Raw genomic sequence first — 22,663 nt, forward strand, 5'->3', positions numbered from 1 at the left:
CAGAGCTTCCATTTGTTTCATTCATTCATTCATTCATTTATTGTCCTGGGTCAAATCACAAAAGGGATGAAATTCAGCATCTCTACAGGTATTGACTGATGGTGGAATTATACTGACTGGTGGTGGAATCTACATCCTTCTACAAATGCACTATTTACTTAAAAGACAGTTAGGAACCAGAAGTTATTTTTTAAAAGATAGAAAGAACTTTTGAGACAATTCAGAAGATGGATTTCGGCCATATTCCTTCTTACGCTCACCCCCACACAGAGAGTTGTTGGATGCTCAAACACTTAATGGCCTTTGGCACAAAGTCTTTGCAAAGGTCTTTTAAAAGTCTAAACAAATTATATCCACTGGTTTGCCCTTCTTACCACATTTATCTTCTCCCTCAGAGAACATTAATAGACTCATCAAATATGACTTCTCCATCTATGTGTCATGTATTTTTAAGGGTCCAGTGATATCAGCCTTTCCCAAACCTACAGAGTATAGATGTGGATTAGCTCTGAAAACAAGGAGCGGTTCTAATGATTCCGGCTGGGAATTCACAAAAGGGAAGTGTCAGAATAATAAGATGGCACACATATACACCTTCCCATGCAGACATTGTTGTAAGCACTTTAGACATCCTATATGATAAAAGCGTAATATACAAATCGACGGAACAGCCAAACAGCAGAACAACCATCCAGACAATCAGCCGGATGACTATCTAGGACAACGCTATGACACCCACTGGCGCCAGGCCAGTCAAGGCGGGTGCGATGTAATTGGTCGGGGGTCCGGCCATTGCCCCAGGATCGGCCCACAGAGAGAGGCCCAGGCCACAGACCGGTGGGCTGTGGCAGGTGGGCAGGGCCTCCCTCTGCAAGGGAAGCCCGGGTCCCGGGTGCCAGAGGGAAGCTGGTGCTAGCAGCCGGGGGAAGGAAGGCCTACTCTTGCACGAATTTCATGCATTGGGTCTCTAGTATGAACTACAACATTAGAGGACATGCCCTGGGTAACTGCTGCCCCTTCAGGGAGCCAGGACTTGGACCCAGAACAGCCAGGCCCTGCAGCCTCTCTGTAAATCCCAACCATGCCAGCGACTCTGGGCTTCCTTCCCGCCCTCCGTTCCTCGCTCAGGATCCCCAGGAAAGCGGCACAAAGGAAGGCCGTCCTGCCGCATCCTTTATTTCAAGACTCAGCCTTTCTACAACAAAGCCTGCCGTTTCCCTCAGCAAACCCCGTTAAGCTGCCAGCATCCTGCTTCCTCTTGTGGGGCCTACTCACCTCCAAAATCACAGCAAAAGTAGAGCCTCCTCACCTATCAGGGCCCTCGGCCTCCAGAGCATAAGCAAGTTCCAAACCCTGGTGAAAGCTCAGGCCTGGCCTTCAGAAGGACCCAGCAGCTCAGAAGCCCACGCTGCTCTCCTAAATGCTTCAGTCTCTTCTTACCAAGGCCCCCACCCTGTTACTAAGGCCAGAATGAGGGGGAGCTGCTAGGGAGGGAGGCATCACCTCTTTCAGTAGTCTCTCCCCACACAGCTAGTTAGTTTTGCATCTCTAAGGGCTTTGGGCCTCTCTGAATCTTCTACCAGGGGTGGCTGGGGGAGGGGAGAGGGGAGAGTCAAGATTGTCTGGGTCAATGACAAGCTACAAATCTGGCCCAGGCCTCCACCTGGAAATCCAAAGCAAAGCATCTTATTAAAGTCACAGGTTAAGGATCACTCACTCCACAGCTCCTCATTTAGAAGCCCGCGGTGGCATTAAATGTAAACACTTCCCAAGAATGCTTTAAAACAGAGGGAGGTTTTTATTAAACGACTTAATTGAGGGCCACTTCTCATCATGGAAAGCTTTTAAACCGAGAAATGAGGGGCCTGTGGGTGTTTTCCAGACACTTGTTTTTAAAACCTGCCACACTGTCCCGGGGAAATGAAGCGCAACTCAAGGCCCCTGCATGTGATCCTGCCGCTAATTCTTCAGCAGAAATAAAACACTGAGTAAGACCCACTCCCCAGCAGCACCCAGAACCTGGCGTGAGAGCTTCATTCCAATATTTATCTCAAGGGTCAGTAGAATCACTGGATGGGAAAAATGGAAAAAATAAGGCCAGCCACAAAGGACCAAAATAAATGAAGGCATTTTCAAACCTGAAAACAAGACATAACATGGGACCACAGGCCAGAGGAAGCTGAGGCTTGGGTGAATGGTGCTGGTACCTGTTATAACACAGGGATGAATCTGGAAAACATTACCCTGTGAAGGAAGCCAGACACAAAAGGGAACATACTGTGTGATTCCATTTTATGTAAAATATCCAGATCCGTCCATTCCAGAGACAGAAAGGAGACCCGTGGGTGCCAGGGCCCAGGAGAGGGAGGGATGTGAAGTGACCGTGGAATGGGTGCAGGCTTCCTCTGGGATGATGAAGGGTTCTGGAATTGGATAGTGATGGTGGTTGTACAATGCAGTGAATGTACTTAATACCACTGAACTGTACACTTCAAATTGGTTAAACTGGCCAACTTTATGTCATCTATATTTTAAACACATTTTTTCTGATACCAGGAACTCCAGAAAAATCCTTTCTCAGCCCCTAACTCAGGGGCAATCCCTTCCTCACCTGAGTAAAAATATATATGCTGTAGGCCAAAGCAGTAAATAATATTATTTTACTAATAACAACTCCTTGATTAAGCTGAGTTTCCCATGGGCACCGTGTGCTTCCCAAGGACACATCACTTGCCCCACACCTGTCCTCAGGGAGGCGGTACTGTCACCATTAGCCTCATTCCACAGGTGAGAAAGCAAAAGTGCGGAGAGGTCAAGGAGCCTGCCCAGGGTCACCCACAAAGGGACAGCCAGAGGTAGGGTGGCCCGGTGGCTACACCCACGCTGCCTCCAAGCACACGCTGCAGCAGGAGTGTCCTCTGGGCCAGTTTACTGCTCTGCCCACAAGAGGATGCCCTTTGTCGCTGAGCACTGATCCTCCTTCAGTGGCATTCAGTATGTGGCCACTTATGAACAGGCGTCTCTAAAACACACGTTCAAAAGACACACCTTAGGAATCACACTACCCCTTCACGTGCGTAGAGCTGTCCTCATGCGTACAGAGTTAATTTCGCGTGGGCAGCTTTGTTGTAGTTAGTCCTGGGAACAACATGATCAGATAGGAGGGTGATGTGATTACTTGTCCTTTTACCCAGGAGAGAAGCAAGCTTCACAGTCTGTAACCAGCCCCAGGCTTCTACTCCAGGGCCCCACTCCGCCTTCGGCCTGAGGAGTCAGGTTTGAATACCAGGAGATGTTAAGGGATTTGTTTAGCATATAAGTTATTTATATGTAAATTACATGTGCTAGTTATATGTAAATAGATGCAAGCAATTACAAATGAAGTTAAGGAGCTTTCCCAGAGAGGAGAGAGGAAAGTAGCTCTTCTCTGCAGCAGCAGGAACACCTGTGGGGTAACCCAGAAGCATCAATAAAAAGTTAAATTCCTTACACACACACACACACACACACACACACACACACACACACACACACATACACAGACCCTACTTAAGAAAGGAGGGCCCTTTGTCACTGGCCAACAGCTCCATTAGATGAAAGATGTTAAAAACAGCCAGCACTAATGCCCTAACCAGTTTGGCTCAGTGGCTAGACCAGGGGTGGGCAAACTTTTTGACTCGAGGGCCACAATGGGTTCTTAAACTGGACCGGAGGGCCGGAACAAAAGCATGGATGGAGTGTTTGTGTGAACTAATATAAATTCAAAGTAAAGGAGCGGAGGGGAGAGCAAGAGAACCCTCCGCTCTTTCGGCTCCGCAGGCCGGATAGAACAGCCGAACGGGCCAGATCTGGCCCGCGGGCCGTAGTTTGCCCACGGCTGGGCTAGAGCGTTGGCCTGAGGACTGAAGGGTCCCAGGTTCAATTCCGGTCAAGGGAATGTACCTTGATTGCGGGCACATCCCCAATAGGGGGTGTGCAGGAGGCAACTGATTGATGTTTCTCTCTCATCGATGTTTCTAACTCTCTATCCCTCTCCCTTCCTCTCTGTAAAAAATCAATAAAATACATTTTAAAAATAAAACAGCCAGCCCTGTTCCAGGTCCCACTGCGGGGGCCCTTGGCCTTGGCACTATTGGCATCTAGGGCTAGACTGTTTTCTGTGGGGCTGCCCTGCACACGGTAAGCAGCTTTCCTGGCCTCCACCAACGAGATGCCAGTAGCCACCACCACCCTCAGTCATGACAACCAAGAATGTGTCCCCCAATGAGAGCCACTATACTATGTCAGAGGTGTTGCCCCAATACTCTATAATAAGCACTAATCCCCATTTTACAGATGAGGAAACAAACCCGAAATGGAAGAGGAACCTGCCCAAATCACCCCATTCTAGTGCTGGGCAAATGTGGCTTCCAATCCAAGTAGTTGAGACCCCAACACTCTTACCCCATGGCGTGAAGAAAGAATGAGAACAAGAGAGAACTACTAGTTTCTACCAACTGGTGTATTTCTTTTTTTAAATAGTTTATTTATTTATTTAATATATTTTATTGATTTTTCACAGAGAGGAAGGGAGAGGGATAGAGAGCTAGAAACATCGATGAGAGAGAAACATCGATCAGCTGCCTCCTGCACACCCCCTTACTGGGGATGTGCCCACAACCAAGGTACATGCCCTTGACCGGAATCAAACCTGGGACCCTTCAGTCTGCAGGCCGACGCTCTATCCACTGAGCCAAACTGGTTAGGACACCAATTGGTGTATTTCAAAGTTACATGGCACCTGGCCCTAGGAAAATGGATGGCAGGTACTTGAACCTTCCGATGACATGTGGTCCTTAACTCCAAAGAAAGCATGCCCTGCTGGCTCTGCTGGCAAAAACAGGCCCCACAATGCTTGGAAGTCTGAAAGGACTCCTTTCCTCAATAATCTGCAGGCTGGGGGTCTGCGAGCCCTTCACATAATAAACGCATTAAACACAAACACACACTGGCCAGGAGAACTTGAAATACACTTTTGAAAACATGCTTTTATCAAGAATTCTCTGTTTTTGTGAAACATTCCCCCCACCGTCGGCCTTCCTAGCACTCATCATTTTGCTGTTTAGAAATCTCTGTGGCAGCCAGAGAGAGACAGCTAGACGAAATACAAGCATGTCCAGTTTCAAAAGGCCCGCTGACTTCCATCCTTCCTTCCACAAAGCTTTGCTGAGCACCTCCTTTCTGCTAGACCCAGGGAAGCAAGGTCAGTGGAGAGCTCGGTCCCCTTGCTAGGTTTGTAGGTGTGGGGGAGTCCAGGCCTGTACCAAAGGGCACCCATGGGGTTCTAATTGCTGAGACAAAGGCACTGACAAGCAGTCAATAATCTGTGGAAGAAATGAATGAGTGGGTGAACTGAGAGAATGAAGGAAGAGCCAGCGCAGCACCAGAGCTCCAGGTGCAGAGAGCCAGCTAAGTCGTTACCAGCACAGCTCCGGGCCAGACAAGTTTGAACCCTGGATCCTACCACTTGGTAGCTGCACCACTTTGACAAGCTACCCAATGTTCTCACGGCCTTGTTTCCCACGCCTGTAAAATGGGTTCATGATGGTACTTATGGGTTCATGATGGTACTTACAGTTGCTAGGGTAACACTCTCAGCAGGGCTGGAGGTAAGTGCCCTAGAGCAGTGGTCGGCAAACTGAGGCTCACGAGCCACATGCGGCTCGAGAGCCACGGTTTGCCGCTCTGTTGACTAATGAGTTTGCCAACCACTGCCCTAGAGGATTTGTGACCCTCGCTCTCGTGTTTTGTACGCCACCCAGCTGCCTCACCCCCAGAAAGCTGGACTCATTGCAGGTGCCCAGACCTGTAGGCCAGGTGGCCATGCCCTGAGCAGAATGAACATGAAGAACCAGGTAAGCAGTAGCTCTAATCCCCCACACGCTCTATTTCCTCTCTCCCACCCTACACCCCACCCCACCAACCACCCACTCACCCATCCCCCTACCCTCCACCAAAAAATAAATAAATAAAAAATTAAAAACCTTGCAGGTGGCCCAGGGCAGTGCAGACAGAGCTGAGCTGAACTGGCTGCAACTGGAACAAAGGTACTCCAGCCCCAAACCTGAAACTCACAAGTCAAAGAAATCTTAAGTTTGGTAAACTCCACCCTGCAGTCCCTTTGCAAACTATTCTCTCTGTTATCTCTCCCTTCATTCTTTCTCTATCAGTTCCTCCCCAGCTCCTAAAGCTTTCACTGTAATCACCACTCTCAGCAAAGTTTCCAGGTTTTTGATATGTGATTAGGGCCAGGAGAGAAGCTGACCAACTTTTCAGCTGCCGCTGTGCAATGCTGAGTAAGCCACTGTTTGTTTGTTTTTTATTTCTTTATTGATTAAGGTATTACAGATGTGTCCTTATTCCCCCATTACCCTCCACTCCCATTCATGCCCCCACCCCCCTGTGGTCTGTGTCCATTGATTAGGCTTATATTAAGCCACTGTTTTTAATAAGGAGAATAAAAGTCACATAGGCAAAAATGGTGACGAATCAAATATTATTTTTTAAACGATTAATTCAGCTACAATGAAGCTCAACGATAGCTCATAAGATATACTAGAACCTCTTTGTGACTTCAAAACTAGGTCATTTCTTTTTCCTTTGTAATAAAATCAAAAGACAGCAGCTATTTAGAGTCTGAAACTCTGAGCTGGAATTCCCAAACTCCCACTTAGTCTGGGCTGAAACCTCACCAGGGTCCCCACCTGGAAAACCAGACTTACACCACTGCCGTGCCACGGGATCCCCGGGAGGGGTCATGGACACAGTAGGTCCTCTTCCCTGAATGGACCACAAATTTTCAAAGGAAAAGAGAATGTTGTTTCAAATGATATCAAATACAAGGAGAGAGAGTCAGGGGAAGTTAGATGTAAAAGCCAAGAAAATTATTGAAGTCAAAACCAGAAAGTCTTGGTCATCTTGTCTCAATCCTCCAGCAAAGAGATAAGCAACAGTGAAAGATTGTTAATAATAAAGGGCCTTTATAGACACACACAAAAAAACTAAACTAAAAATCCACAGCCCTAACCATTATGGACTCTACCTAAGGCAAGCAGGGACCCCTGTGATTGGGTGGCTGGGAATACACACCACCCTATGAACAAAGAAACTGGCAGACAGTCCCCATTCAGGACATACGCCCGGTGCTCTAATCCCAAACACTCCAACTCCATGACGACCCTCCACGGAGTCCCGTGGAAACGTTCCCTGGCACTGATCCTCCTCAGGTGAGCTGAGCCCACCGTAGTAAGGAACACACACTCAGTGAGCCTGTCTTGGACTCATCCTGGCTAATTACAGTTCCACTCCGCCTGGGAGCCCTTCCCACCTGTAATTTTAAGAGCTTGAGGTAATTACTATGCAGCGCAGTTTTGTTTTTGTCTCAGGTACCCCATAAATAGGAACTGGAGGTGCACAGCGTGGTTTTGCTCCACCATGCTCAACAGTGAATTCTGTTTTTAATCACTTACCCAACAACCAATTACCTACAGAAACTCAGAGGTTTGCAGAGCTTGAAGAAATATGGGGCTAATGTCTCTCTAACCTAGGATTTGGGATCTATTCAGAGCCTTTCTGAACAGCTTACTACCTATTAAAAAAAAAAAAAAAAAAACAGCCCTAGCCTGTTTGGCTTAGTGAATAGAGCATCAGCCTGCAGACTGAAGGGTCCAGGTTCAGTTCCAGTCAAGGGCACATGCCCAGGCTATGGGCTAGATCCCCAGTGTGGGGCGAGCAGGAGGCAGCTGATCAATGATTCTCTTTCATCATTGGTATTTCTATCTCCCTCTCCCTTCCTCTCTGAAATAAAGAAAAATAAATAAATTAAATAAAAAAAGAAAAGTGGGATTTCATAAAATTTCCCTTGGGATGACAAGCCCACATCCTCAAGTGGAGGAAAACAGTAAGTGAACCCAGACCTAAGGCACTGAAAATTCAATTTCTCAATCAACTCTGCTGAAGAGGAATAAGGAGCAGTGGGAGAACTCAGCTTTTCATTCAGACAACCCAAGCTCTCTTGACCCTCAACCCTGCCACTTCTGAGCTGTGAGCTGCCACAAGATCTAGTTTGTCTTTGAGCCTCAGTTTCCTCATCTGTAAAGTGAGGCCACTGCCACCTGCCTCTCAGGAGCACTCGGATTCAGAGAACAGAAAACAGGCGCTGAGCATACTACCTGGCACTTGGAAGGCAGTCAATGAACAAAGGGTAACGACTCTTCTAACCCTGGGGTTATTAGCCCTATGGCTTAGCTATTTGGAAACCACCTTCCCAAGGGAAAAACAGTGTGAAGTCCAGTTTTCAGTCTTTCCAAGGAAACCTGAGCTGAAGTGACAACAGTAGGATAGAGAGCGAATGTCCGTCCCTGCTAACTAATAAACTTATTTTGCCAGTTACCATTTGCCAAAAATAGGTCCAGCCACATTCTCCACCAGTTGGCCACCCCCGGGGAATATACCCTTGCACAACTTGGTTAAGTACATACCCCTTGAGCAAAATGCATCTGCCTGAATCTTTCTTCACTCCCCACTTCTTGGAGTGATCTGTGCCCACACCCTCCCCTCTCCTCTGTCAGAAAAGTATCTGAAATCAGTCATGTAAAACTTGGTGGGACTTAAAATAAATTCTAACTTAAAACTGGAGTGAAGTTTTTCTTGCACCAAGGAACTGAGTAGGTATCTATCCAGGGGAGGCTAGCCAGGTGGTACCTGGTTACCCGCACAGCTCTCTGTGTTCATCTTTATTCTAAGAGTTCCCAACGTACTGTAACCCACCCAACTGCAAGCTCAGGAGGTCAGGGACTGTTACCCTGTTTTCCATGAAGTCCTGGAGGAATACAGAGCTCTGGTAGGAGTGGGGACTTTGTAAGAATTTGCTAAACGAGTGAATAAAAAAATGAAACAACAAAAACTTTAGTGTGGATTTCAAAGGAAGCTCTCTCTCCCAGGGATAGCGGTTTGGGGGATAACAGTGCGCTAAGAAAGATGGTAAGGGGGAACCTGGGTGTTGGACTGAAAACTCCAATGAGCTTACCCTACGTGAAAGCAAAACGACCCTGGTGCTATTCCCATCCCCCCCACGTACCCCACATTTTCAGGGTTTTCATGTCACAACTTGTTTCTTGATAAGAGCAATGTCACATGACAGAATAAAGTAAGCGCTTGGTCATTCAGGGAAAATTACTCAATTTTCAATTGCCCTTGAACTTTGTTTTTCTCCTGTGATGCCAACCTCTCAGCCATTTCAATGCCCTTTAGTGGCAGGGTCAGAAGAGGAATAGAAAGAAAAAGCACAATATCAGTTGTGTGTGTGTTTTTAAAAGGTCAATAGCATCTCTTAAATAAATGGTTTTCAAGGGGAGAAGGAGTTAAGGAGGCCATTAAATTTCTTGAACCGCCCATTGGTACAACATATTAACTGTCTACTGGAAGAAAAAAAAGGAAGCCATAGGACAGTCTATTCTTAACAGGAATCAAAGCTCACTCTTCTGAGTGCTGTCTTCCCTTCCTCTATGGAGAGACCCTCACTTTTTTTTTCTTCACTTACATTCGTCTAATCACTTTAGAAGTTTACTAGTAGAGCTGCTACCCCAAAGAGAGAAATGTTCCAACAAATCTTTTTAGGTCCATAGTTACTTACACTTTTTCTTTCTTTCTTTACAAAATGTACTATTATATTCATAGTGTGACCATTGCTGTTCGGGTGCAGCTTTTCAGACACCGAAGAGTTCAATAGCATCCTCAAATAAACATTTCCCCTCCAAAAGGAGACAAGATTAGCAAGTTAACAAACTATTCAATAACAGTTTCATTTCGTTGGCCTTGCGGGGAGGAGGGAACGCAGGAAAACACTTTCCATATGGTCTTGTTCCCCAAAGGTTGAGGGCTGAGGTCAGGGGCCACCCTGTGAGAGCATGCACTCCACATAACCTCCATTCTCAAGCCAAGACAATTAAGAGGGCTCCTGCAGTGGCCCCACTCCCAGCAACTGGATACAGCCATAGGAGCAGGGCACGGCAGCGGAAGCTGGGAAAAGAGAAAAACCAACTCCACAATTTTTATTTTTCAAGAAAAAATAAATATTCTTTTGACTCATGTTAGGAACTAGAAATGAACACAAATGTTCCTCCCCTTTGGAGGGCGTTCTTTTGAAAGTATTTCATCGCACTTACTAATAACAATGCAAAATGGAGGGCCAGCACCGAAGAAAAAGTTAAATCCAGCGATTTGTGGCCAGGTGGCAACACCCAGGTGGGAATCTAATACAAACATCATACTTGGGCACAACAGTAAACTAACCAAAATCCCAAGAGACTGTCACAATAATCACACTGACACTGAAAACACAGTTTCTTAATAAAATATATAATCAAATTATATACGTGTGTGTGTGTGCTCCATTTTTTCTTAATCTTATTTCACCACCATTTTTGAGATCATCTGAAAAGTGGCTGAAGTCTCACCTCAGATGTGCCATACTACTTACTGTGAGGCACTAAGTCCCAAGCTCAAGTTAGTCTATCAATAAGAAACACACGCTGTGTTGTATCTGCTGGGTGTGATCACACATTGGGAATAAAGCTTAGCCACAAATGCACACACCTTAACACAATATCAACCTCATGAACCTTGTTAACTTGTTTTCTTGAAAGAAAATTCTCCACATTTATGCAAAATCATTATCTGTCTCCAAAAGCTGGATTCCTGAAGTGTATTTCCTCCTTTTTAATCTGAAATCCTTTCCAAATAGGACAAGTCAAACTCTTGGTTTTCTCTGAATAAGACAACCCCGTGCGATAACCTTGGCCCTCCCAAGGACTTCATGGCTTCAATCCCCACACTCCCGCCTGCCTCCCGGGCAGACAGTGCCCAGGCGTATGTTTACTGTAAACAGAGAGTAGAAACAAAGGGAACTCCAGGGGCCAGCAGGGTCTGCGGTCTAAGGTTGGAAGGCACCAGCCACCAGGCTGTCCAGTGCCTGACAGAGCCAGGATGCCTGATCAGGGAGCAAGTCTGAAGGAAGGAAAAGAGAGAAGTGCCCGTGATGAGTCCTGCATTGGGACTAACCTAGCAGTTCAGGAAGTGGCTGTGGGAGCAAGCCCCGGGGCAGAGCTGCTCAAAGGTGGCGGCGCCTTACAATCACCTGGCTGAGTGAACTCCATTGCCCGGGCTGCACCCCAGCCCACCTGAGTCCGACTTCTAGAGGTGGGACCTAGACACCAGTATCTGTAAGAACGCACCAGATGTGCAGCCAAGTCTGAGAACCGATGCCCCAAAGGAATCCACAACGTGTTTGAGCGGAGTCGGAAAGGCGATGCTTCCTTGGGGTGAGGAGGTACACACATATGTACAAAGGTTTTTAAAATTCCGTGTAACTAACTCCAATATGACAGCCAAGCACCTGTCTACAGGCCAAACAGTGATGCAACTTGGAAAAGTCCCTTGGAAAGCTAGGATATTGCTGCAAGTGAGGCGGGGCGCTCGGGGTTTACCTGCCGGGGCAGGGAAGGCCAGGGAAAGGGGTCCCCTTTCTTTTTCAGGGACGGTCTGGACGAGCACCCCGGAAAATTAAATAAAACAGGGCACGACAGGGACTGGGCGCTCCGTGTGGATCCCTGAGGAACCGCAGCTTCCTCTTAGCTGTCACTCGGGCCCGAGGGTCCAGGTAGGGGTGCGAAGGCTGCCAATCCCTCTGCACTGGAGAGAGGTGCTGAGAGCCTCCTCCTACCCCCAGCCCCACCGCGGTGCCCCCCGAACCCCCGCCATGTGTTCCGCACGCCTCCCGGCGGGGCGCGGCGGGCGCCAGGAGCGCACCTTCCAGCCGGGGACCCGCGCCTGCGGCGGGCGCGGCGCTGCTCGGTGAGACGCGGGCTGAGTGCGGCGCACCTGGCACAGCCCGAGCCTCTCCAGGCGCCGCGGCCCTCGGAGACACCTCGCCCCTCGGGCCCCGGTGGGCGCACCCACCCAGCCCGGCTCCCGCGTTGGCTCACTTACCGCCGCCGCCGCCGCCTCCACCACCGGGTCCCGCTCCCGCCGCAGCCAGCACAGCCCGGCCGAGTGCAGGGGCCGCCGCGCCGCCTGGAGGCCCGGGCAGCCGGCCACGCCCCCGCCGCCCGCCCCGGGGAGGAGGGGCAGGGGGCCGGGCGGGGCCAGACCCTCCCCAGCGGCCGCCGGCCTCGCGGCCCAAGCAGGGTAGTGAGGCGCCCGACGCCCCTTCCCGGGCAGGCCGCCCCACGCCTTCCTGCCGCCCGCCCGGCCCTCCCCTGGCCGCCGCTCCCCTCGCACCACCCCCCGCCCTGCGCCCCTCGGGCACCTTCCACCGACCCTCCTGGGCTGGACCGCGCGCGCCCTCCCTCCGCCCCTCGCCAGCACCTCTCCCCCCCAACACTCAGGCCTCACACTCCTCTCCAGCACCGCTTTGTCCTCACCCTTCCCCAGATCGGAATGTCCTCCACCGACCCCTCCCCGCCATCAGCGGGTGTTTTTCTCCCCCAAGCCGGCCTTGCCAAATTCCCCATCTCCGGGAGGCCTTCCCTATTGCGCACCCCACCCCCACAGCCTCTGAGCCCAATTTTTGCCTTACCCTTCCGTGCAGACTTTTTCTCCCCAACTAGTGAGAAACTTAAGGTATAACTTTTCTTCTACCGCAATTAAATCTGCAAATATTTATTGAGCACCTACTATGTCTAGACACTGGTGGAGAGCTCCAAAATTATAGTCGCCACCTACAATCTAATGGTAATAAATGCCTGTGCCTGTTAGGAAGGCAGGGAGTGAGGGGCCCAAGGCCACACCGCTGATGGTAGTGGGAGCTGGGAGTAGAAGCCAGATTCCTGGTATCTGGGTTAGGCCCATTGCAATAGAAACTGCGGGATACCGCTGACCCGCTGTCAGAGCTGGTGCAGTAAAAAACGTTTTCTTTTCATTTGTGAAATGGAGAGCAGGATACCTACCCCACCATGTTGTGAAGATTGCCTGGAAAAAAAAAAAAAGTCACATAACCTGTACTTAATAAGTAAATGTTTGCCAAATGAGTGAATGAAATAGACATTTGAAAATTCAATAATTTAAAATAACAATGTAAAGACTTTAAAACATAATAGTGAAAGGGAGAAAATATTTGCAAATCACATATCTGAAGAAGGATTAATATACAAATTATATAAAGAACTCATACAACTCAATGTCAAAAAAACAAATGCTCCAACTTAAAAATGGGCATAGGACTGGAATGGATAGTTTCCAAAGATGGCCAACAAGTACATGAAAAGGTGCTAAACATCACTAATCATCAGGGAAGTGCAAATGAAAACCACAGTGAGATATCACCTCACACCTATTAGAATGGCTATTACCAAAAGACCGGAAAAGTAACAAGTGTTAGGGAGGCTGCAAAGAAAAGGGAGCCCTTGTGCACTGTTGGTGGGAATGTAAATTGGTGCAGTCACTATGAAAAACAGTATGGAGTTTCCTAAAAACATTAAAAATAGAACTATCGTATGATCCAGCAATTCCACTTCTGGATATTTATCCAAAGAAAGCAAAACACTAACTCAAAAATATGTGTGCACCCCCATGTTCATTGCAGCATTACTTACAATAGCCAAGATAAGGAAGCAACCTGAGTGTCCACCAGTGGATGAATGGATAAAAAATGGAATATGTATAATGGAATATTATTCAGCCATTTAAAAAAAGGGAAATCTTGCCATTTGAGACATGCATAGACATTGAGAGTATTATGATAAGTGAAATAAGTCAGACAGAGAAAGACAAATACCATATGATCTCATTTATATGTGGAATCTAAAAAACAAACGATAAAAGCTCATCAATACAGAGAACAGATTAGCAGCTGCCAGAGGTAAGGATGGGGGTAGGAGAAATGGGTGAAGGAGGTCAAAAAGTACAAACTTCCAGTTTTAAAATAAATAAGTCATGAGAATGTAATGTACAGCATGGTGACCATAGTTAATAATGCTTTATTGCATATTTGAGAGTTGTTAAGAGAGAACTGAAAAGTTCTCATCACAAGAAACAAAAGATCTTTGTAATGGATGCTAACTGTGGGGATCGTTTTACAATATATACAAATATTGGATCATTATGTTGTACACCTGAAACTTATATGTCAATTATACCTCAATAATAAACAAATAAATAAACAAGCAAATTTTTTAAAGGAATAGTGATGGGGGTGAGGGGGGAGGATACTACTTAAGAATCCAAGGGAGGCAGTAATGGTCAAAGGAGTCTTTTTAGAGGAAGTGGACAAACTATTCTAGAAATATTGGATGTAGGTGCTGGTGTGTCCAGGGGGACATTTAAGGTGACTATTAGGTCTGTTAAATAATTGAATCAAGCCCTAGCTGGTTTGGCTTGCAGACTGAAAGGTCCCGGGTTCTATTCCGGTCAAGGGCACATGCCCGGGATGCGACTCAATCTCCAGTAGGGGGTGTGCAGGAGGCAGCCAATCAATGATTCTCTCTCATCATTGATGCTTCTATCTCTCTCCCTCTCCCTTCCTCTGTGAAATCAATAAAAATATATTTAAAAATAATAATAATAATTGAATTGATAACCTCCCTTCCCCTGGGAACTGACCTTTAGACCACTTCACAACCTGCATTCCCTTTCGCTTAGACCACATTCCACTTGCTAAGACCATTTCCCCTCTGGACCTTCCCAAGATCCAGACCCACCCAGAGAGTTCCTCGCTGAAAAAGCCCACCTAGAGTCCTTTAAAACCTCGGATTCCCCATCCCTGGGAGCTGGTGCCATTTTGGGGCTCAACCCATCTGGTATGCAGATAACCTAATCCTATATAATAAAAGGCTAATATGCAAATTAACTGAACTGTGGAACAACTGGCCACTATGACGTGCACTGACCACCAGGGGGCAGACGCTCAACACAGGAGCTGCCCCCTGGTAATCCGTGCACTCCCACAGGAGGAGCGCCACTCAGCCAGAAGCTGGGCTCACAGCTGGTGAGCACAGAGGTGGTGGCAGGAGCCTCTCCTGCCTTGATGGCAGCACTAAGGATGTCTGACTGACAGCTCCCAGACTGCAAGAGGTAGCAGGCCAGGCTGAGCGACACCCCCCCCCCCGCCCCTGGTTAATGCACGAATTTTGTGCACCGGGCCTCTAGTAAATTTATAAACCTTTACCACTTTTGGCCTTGTGTGTTCCTCCTTAGGTGACCCTAACAGAGACAGTGTTGAAAGAATGGTCTTTCCTGAATGGAGGCTGCCTGGAGGGGGTCATGGGGTGCATACTAGAAAGGGGGATGGGACCAGATGGTGGAAAAGGAATCTAATACTAAAGTGAGGGTGCTCAAATTAACCAAACAGTAACACTTGGACACCTCAAAATGGTCGGAATGGCACCTGCATCTTACAGAGGGCACTTAAGGGCCCTGGAGACCTGGAATAGCAGAAACCTACGCCAGGAGCCAGCAAACTGATGAGGGAGATTGCAGCAGAGAAGGACAGGGAAGTAAGAAATTTCCAAAAAGTTCCCCTAGGACTTGAGGACCCAATGTGTGCAGTGAGGGACTGGAGAGGGTAAGGACGCAGCTGAGGTGTCCAGGCAGATGGCCTGGGATGATTTGTTATGAGAGCTGCTGAAGGAATGTGAGGTAATGATGGCATTTTCAGTGGATATGCAGGGGGGAGGGGGAGGCGGACAGGGCCGTGGAGGGCCAGATGTGGGCAGCATCCAGGCCTAGGCCAAGGAGCACAAGGGCTGGACCAGGTGCCAGAAGAGCAGAGCAGAGGGAAGTGTGCGCACTTTGGGCGGAGGAAGCAGAGGGCACCAGCTGAGAGAGGAGTAGGGTCTGGGAGAGGCAGCAGGAAGGCCCAGGAAGGCCCAACATCACCAATCTACTTCTCCCTTAGACCCTCACACAAGGAGCTATAGAAAGTATTCACTTGGGCCTGGCTGACGTGGCTCAGTGGTTGAGCATTGACCTATGAACCTGAAGGTCACGGTTGGATTCCCAGTCAGGGCACATGCCCAGGTTGTGGGCTCGATCCCCATTGTGGGGCGTAGAGGAGGCAGCTGATCAATGATTCTCTCTCATCATTGATGTTTCTATCTCTCCCTCTCCCTTCCTCTCTGAAATCAATAAAAATATTTTTTTAAAAAAAGGAAGTATTCACTTGGTAAATATTTGTTAACTGTCTAAAAAGCATTTAATCAGCAATTGCCTCCACTTCCAGGCAGATATTGTGCTGATAACAAAAATAAGGGAAGTCTTGCCCGACCGGTGTGGCTCAGTGGTTGAGCATCAACCCATGAACCAAGAGGTCACCAGTTGGATTCCTGGTCAGGGCGCATGGCCAGGTTGAGGGCTTGATCCCCAGTGTGGGGTGTGCAGGAGGCAGCCGATCGATATTTCTCTATATATATCTCTCTCCCTATCCCTCTTCCTTAAATCAATAAAAACATATTTTAAAAATAAATAAGGAGAGTCTTTGGGGGCAAGAAGAGAGCAGAGGGTTTATCAGCGAAACTGCTTTTGATGCTGTTATTATCAAAATGCATGCTCAAGCTGCTTCAGCCTGGACCTAAAGTAAACATTCCCCCACCCCAGGCAAAGCTTCTAAAATTTTGAAACACATTTCTTTTTTATTTTTATTCAATATCAGTTTTTCTCTCTTGGCTGCTGTTACTGAGCCTGTAGGAAGATTTTTTACTTATTACTTTTTTTGTCAATTACAACAACTTGCCAGAAGATAAATTTTCAGGAGGAAGAGTAGAGAAAAATATATCACCTCTTTTCTTCACCAGATTTTGTGTGCATGGAATACATGATGCAGAAAAACTCAGAGAAATGCTGTGGCGTCCATGACATACAAGCCATCGCGGGGTGCAGAACACAGCAGGGGCCACAGAGGGGAAGCTGCGCCGTGGGCACTTCCTGTGGCTCACACTGTGAGGCTGCAGTGACCACAGGTAACTGATGGAGCAGAAGGGCATTCAGGGAAGGTGTAGTCAGACACACAAGACAGGAACCAGGAGGTAGTGAACAAAGCCAAAAAGAGTACTGTGCTTTACCTGGTTGAAGTGGAGAAGTGGGCTTGGGGAGAAATATGGGGTTGGGAAGGGCCCCTGGAAAGAGGTCTGTTGGTTGGAGCCTTTGGAAGAGGCTGCCTTAGTTGGGGTTGCTCGGACGGTAGAGCCTGAGAGGGGACTCGGTGCAGGTGGCGCATGTAGCTGGGGAATCCCTGGAAGCAGGAGAGGGAACAGGGAGCGTGAGACAGGGAAGAAGGAAGCCATGATTAGGGTGTGTCACTGAGATTGCCGCTCTGTGCACAGGGGCCTCTTGAGAAGCTGCCAGACGCTCCCCAGGACTGACAACATACAGGACAGGGCCGGAGGATTTCCCCAAGGCTCCATCCAGCATGGAGGCCCCTGCAGTTACACTCCCCACCCCAGCTTCCATGCGGAGAGAGCTCCCTGGGGCCACAGTGCTCCCCCGAGCTGGGAAGCTGTCAGCACCAAACGATGCTGAGTTTGCATGGAACTGTCCTGGCAGCTACAACTTGTCCATTGCCCAGGCTCACAGTGCATAAGGCTCCCCGAGGCCCTGCCTTCTACAGCATATGACAGCTGGCAGCTCCTCTAGCCACTAGCACAGAGCCGGAGGTCAGCAAATGTTTGATGAATGAATGAACAAACACATACTCATCAGTGCACACAGGCGTTATCAGAACATGCCACTGAGAACAGGTTCTGAGCTCCAGTCTTGTGTCCAGGGCAGGGAATGGCTCAACCTATTCCAAAGACTTGCCCAAGGCCTTGGACTAGTAACCTAAGCTCCCCGTGGCCTGGATCCCAGGGTCTGGAAAGGGAGGTGATAATCATGCATCCCACAGGGAAGAGGTGGAGCCTAATTACTATGTAAAGGTCCTCAGTAGCCTTTGGAAAAACAAATGTGCTTGTGTCTAGTGTGGAGGAAGGTAATGAAGCCAAGTGTACCATTAACATTCTTATTCTGTGGGAGACAGGAAATTAGAGACACTACCACTTCATTATTTTTTTAAAGTTCTACTTGTTGATTTGAGAGAAGGACACACCCATTTGTTGTTCCACTTATTCACGCATCCACTGGTTGATTCTTGCATGTGCCTTGATTAGGGATTGAACCTGCCACGTTGGTAGAGCATCCTCTAACCAACTGAGCTACCCAGCCAGGGCCCCTTACTTTATTTTCTCTTTGCTTGATAGATAGGGCATCCCTATCATGTCGTTGGGAATGTTGAAACAGGAGTGAAGTTTCTCAGTGGGGAAAAAAAGCAATCAAAACTTGACACTGACTCCATGCTGCCCTCCCAGGATTTGCTGTGAGGCATGAGGGCCCACCGACTTCCCCACCAGTGTTTCACCTGCACACTAGATTAAAAAACCAGGAAGAGTGAAGAGCAGCGTTGGAGGGATCCAGCAGAGTCAAAGGCCTTTTATGCACCTTCTGTGGGCCAGTTGGATGCAAGCAGGGCTGGACTTCCTGGAAGCTTGGCCTGTCTGTCTGGAGGCTGAAAAACAAGAGGAGAAATGGCAATGCTCAGCCAAACGGCCGAGGGAGGAATTTTCTAGAAACAGCACAAGTTTACAATCCCTGTCTCCTCAGTCATCCCCAAACCTCCAACTGATACTAATTCAACAAAGATGCATTTGTTAAATATTATCCCCAAAGTGTCCCTAGTTATGTTGAAACAACTCCAGGATATAAAAGCCTTTTCTATCATCTTTGGCCAAAGTCAGGATAGCTCAAATTCCAAGATTAAAAACAAAACCTTTTTTTAAATTTTTTAAATTTTGACTCTGGGGTCTACATTTTCTCTGTAGCAAATTAATTAACCATTTTGGGGGTTGGATTATTTGCTCATAGATGATCTAAGCTATCTTGAGGGCCACATTCTCAGACTGTATTCAGACCAAATGGGCCATGGATGAGACCTGACACCCAGATCGAATGTTTTAAATGCTGCATTTTTGTTCATTTAGGACTGCCAGAATCTTCTAACGAGGGCTTTCTCCTTCCAGAACACATTTTTCTTGGATATGTCTAAAGCAAAAGTAGCACACTGGGACTATTCGGTGAAATAATGAGAATGAGAATTTAGTTTATCTTGTAGAAGTGGATACAATTTATATCCCTAAAACTTAAGGCTTGGGAGCTGGTCTACTCAAGAGCAGGTTGAGGTCTTCAGACTGGCGATTCCCTCTGCCTTCAGGCCTAGGGTCAAGGTGCCAGCGATTATAGCAGGAATGTGGATTTCGTGGGCAATTTGAGGAACTTCACATTCAATGCTTTGTTTGTAGTTTTTTCAATCCTCACCCAAGGATATGTTTTTATTGAGTTTTCAGAGAGAGAGGAGGGGAGAGAGACACAGAGAAACATCGATCAGCTGCCTCACGTAAGCACCCGACTGGATCAAACCCACAACCTAGGTAGGTGCCCTGTCCAGGAACCGAACCGCAGCATTTTGGTGTAAACTCCAACCAACTGAGCCACATTCAATGCTTTAATTTTCAAAACAACCCAGGAGGTTGATGTTCTTAACTCCATCTTACATATAAGGGAGTTGAGGCTCAGAAAAGCCACACAACTTGTCCAAGACCCAATCCTTTATGGATAGGTGGGAGCAGTCTCCACTGCTCCGGCGTCTGTGGGAGCCAGAGCTTTGCCGGGGAAGCACAGGATGGCAAACTGAAAGGCATCAGGGATGATTCTTCCTAACTTCCCTTCCCTCACGTCAGTCCCTCCCAGCCCCCAGTGCCCTCAGCGAAATTCAAGGACACGGCGATGGTTGCCCCTAGACCTTTCCCTCACCATGAGAATTCCAGAGTCTGTGCCAGCATGGGGAAAATGCCTTTTAAATTATGGATATGGGTTAGGAAAGAAAGCAAAGGTTTATGTAACTCAGCCTTAGGAATCTCTGCCCTCAGGAGGGGCCGGCAGGAGCCGAGCTGAGCGTCAGAGGCCTGCATGGCCAGGCAGACAACCCCACGTTGGCGGGGCCTCTCGCTCAGGGCCAACGCTGCTTTCCTCCGAGGCCTTCAATCCACGCTGTCTCTGAAACCTCAGGAACTGGATCAGCAGCTCCAAGTCAAAGGTGGCACTGGATCTTTAACTAGAAGACCAAACACTCAAAATGCCTCTCAGGCCGTCACATGCAGCACAGCAGAACCTCCAGGCAGCTCACTGAAAGGGAGTAGAGACCACTCCAAAACACCTGACATGAACAGGCACGCTAAGGGGAAGTAAATGTGGGCATCGTGATTGCCGATGCAGGTGTAGACATCGCTGATGTAACTCAGTGTGCTCTCTTAAAGTGAACAGAGTCATTATAGTGGCGACATTCAGAGACACTCTTACACGGGTCCCTCTCACACTGCATGGTGACTTCTGTGGGCCCCCGAGCGCTTCTGTGCGGTGGGTTCCTTCCTCCATACAAATATATTAAAAATTATGTTTTACAAGTACATCAGCATAAATATATATTTGTGGAGTAAATATATAGTAAAACATGCTCTTCCACCTAAGTATTCATTTTCCCCTCTACTTTTAAAATAAATTATACATTTTTGTGGGCCCCTGAAAGAATTGTGGGTGCAGGCTCTGTGCTGAGTCTAATGCAGGGGTGGGCAAACTTTTTGACTCGAGGGCCACAATGGGTTCTTAAACTGGACCGGAGGGCCGGATCAAAAGCATGGATGGAGTGTTTGTGTGAACTAATATAAATTCAAAGTAAAGGAGCGGAGGGGAGAGCAAGAGAACCGGATAGAACAGCCGGATCCGGCCCGCGGGCCGTAGTTTGCCCACGGCTGGACTCTAATGGGTGAGTCAGTCCTGTTTATATGCTGAGGGCTTCCAGCCCTGCACTGAATACTTAGGAAACTTTGAAAACTAGCTCTGCTTGTCATCCCCCTCCAGGCAATTAAATCATAGTGTCTACAGGTGGGCCCTGGTGTCCTGCGATTGGTGTTTTAGAAGTTCTCCCAGGCGATTCTAACGTGCAGCTGAGATTGTGATCTGCTCTAATAATATATTTCTCATAAGATCTTAAGTTTTCCAATAGCAAATCCTCTTACTGCATTTTTTTTAAGGAGACTATCCTGAGCCTGGAAAGGGACCACTGTTCTACAGATCAGCTTTCCAAGGGTGACTGTATCCTATTGGAGAAAATCCCCTCTTCCCATCCCCATAGGGACAATGTTTCAAAGTATTAACCAAAAGTCCCTGCCCCCCCCCCCCCCTCGCCGCCTTCCTGCTCTCGGCTCCTTTTCAAGCCCCTGCTGTTTGCTTGTAACCTTGAGGCAAGAGGGACAGGGTGGACAGCAGAAAAGAAAGGAATCTCCGACAGGTTGTATCAAAGGCCTTGGACTTGGGGGTGGGTCTCTAGGCCTAGACCCAAACGTTTGGGAAATGTGGGGCAAAGTGTGGGATTTATTCTGGGGAACTAGAAAAGGCTTTTCCTCCCCGGCTGCTTGAAGCATGGCCACCATCATGAACGCCACTGTAACTCCCTGGACCAGGAAGCTCATGACCTACAGGCTACTCCAGCGGAAGCAAATGGTCATTGACGTCCTTCACCTTGGGATGGAAATGGTACCCAAGACACAAATTTGGGGGAAACTAGCCAAAAAGTACGAGATCACAGCAGATGTCATCTTTGTGTTTGGATTCGGAACCCGTTTTGGTGGTGGCAAGACCACTGGCTCCCGCATGGTTTATGATTCCTTGGCTTACGCAAGGAAAAACGAACTTAAACGTAGACCTGTAGGACATGGCCTGTCTGAGAAGGCCTCAAGAAACCACAAAAGAAAAGCAAGAGCAGGATGAGGAAAGGCGGACGGAATGCAAAGGCCAATGTTGGTGTTGCAAAAAGGAGTGAAGACCTTCAGTGATTTTATCTGTGGTGAGTGTGCAAGTTTTTCATGAGGGGATTAATAAACTAAATAAACTAAGAACTTAAAAAAAATACTGTGAGGACTTAAGGGAGCACCACGGAGGGAGGCAGCTCCATGCCAGCCTGCCCCGAACATGCCAGGGGTCTCTCTCTTCCCTCCCTCTGAAGTCAGCCTTTTGCCTGGTGACCACCCCGGAGGGGGATGCCCATTCCTGCCAGAGACTTTGCAAATGCCCTTTCTCCGGATCCTGGGCAATGCATTCCCACTTAACAATATTCTTAAGCCCCAAGAAGGAGAACAGAGCTCTGGGCACCTCGATCTCATGACCAGGCATACTTGTGTAGCATTACCAAATTTTTAGAAAGTATAGAAGATGGGACAAGAACTCCCACCAACATAGTTTGATTTATGTTTCAGGGCCTTAATACTCACACTTAATACCAGGAAGAGATCTATGCAGTCAGCAATAAAATTCAGACATCTCAGAATAATTATAACTTCCTTAATGATCTAACAATGGTTAAAGCATTTGGGGAAGGAAGGTGACCTACATTTGATGTTATGTAGACAGCTGAGAAGTATGATGCAAAGGAACATATAAAATAACATTAAAATGTAACAAACAGAATTTGGTCAGAATATTCTCTGGTAAGGGAGCTCTTAGGATCACACACCATCCATCTTCATTACATACCTGTCCAAAAGATAGA

At 47.8% G+C, this 22,663-nt stretch overlaps 2 protein-coding genes across 3 annotated transcripts in view; one reads left to right on the plus strand and one right to left on the minus strand.

The window, feature by feature from the left end:
- CGNL1 (cingulin like 1) overlaps positions 1-12,636 on the minus strand; it is a 162,554-nt gene extending 149,918 nt beyond the window's left edge. The window contains exon 1 of one of the 2 annotated variants that reach the window (XM_080675417.1): positions 12,617-12,636. The gene's annotated coding sequence lies outside the window, so the exon portion shown is untranslated. Of the gene's footprint in view, positions 1-12,027; positions 12,155-12,616 lie in introns of those variants that run through there. The other variant, XM_080675416.1, reaches the window with a different exon arrangement.
- Positions 12,637-21,537: 8,901 nt separating this feature from the next.
- On the plus strand, positions 21,538-21,885 carry LOC308234167 (small ribosomal subunit protein eS24-like; the record flags this gene model as incomplete). Its single annotated transcript, XM_080641536.1, has 1 exon — positions 21,538-21,885. The coding sequence occupies one exon, from the start codon at positions 21,538-21,540 to the stop codon at positions 21,883-21,885; it is 348 nt and encodes a 115-aa protein (XP_080497662.1).
- Positions 21,886-22,663: the final 778 nt, after the last annotated feature.

Source organism: Plecotus auritus, assembly GCF_963455305.1.
Source record: "Plecotus auritus genome assembly, chromosome: 1".
Lineage (NCBI taxonomy): Eukaryota > Metazoa > Chordata > Mammalia > Chiroptera > Vespertilionidae > Plecotus > Plecotus auritus.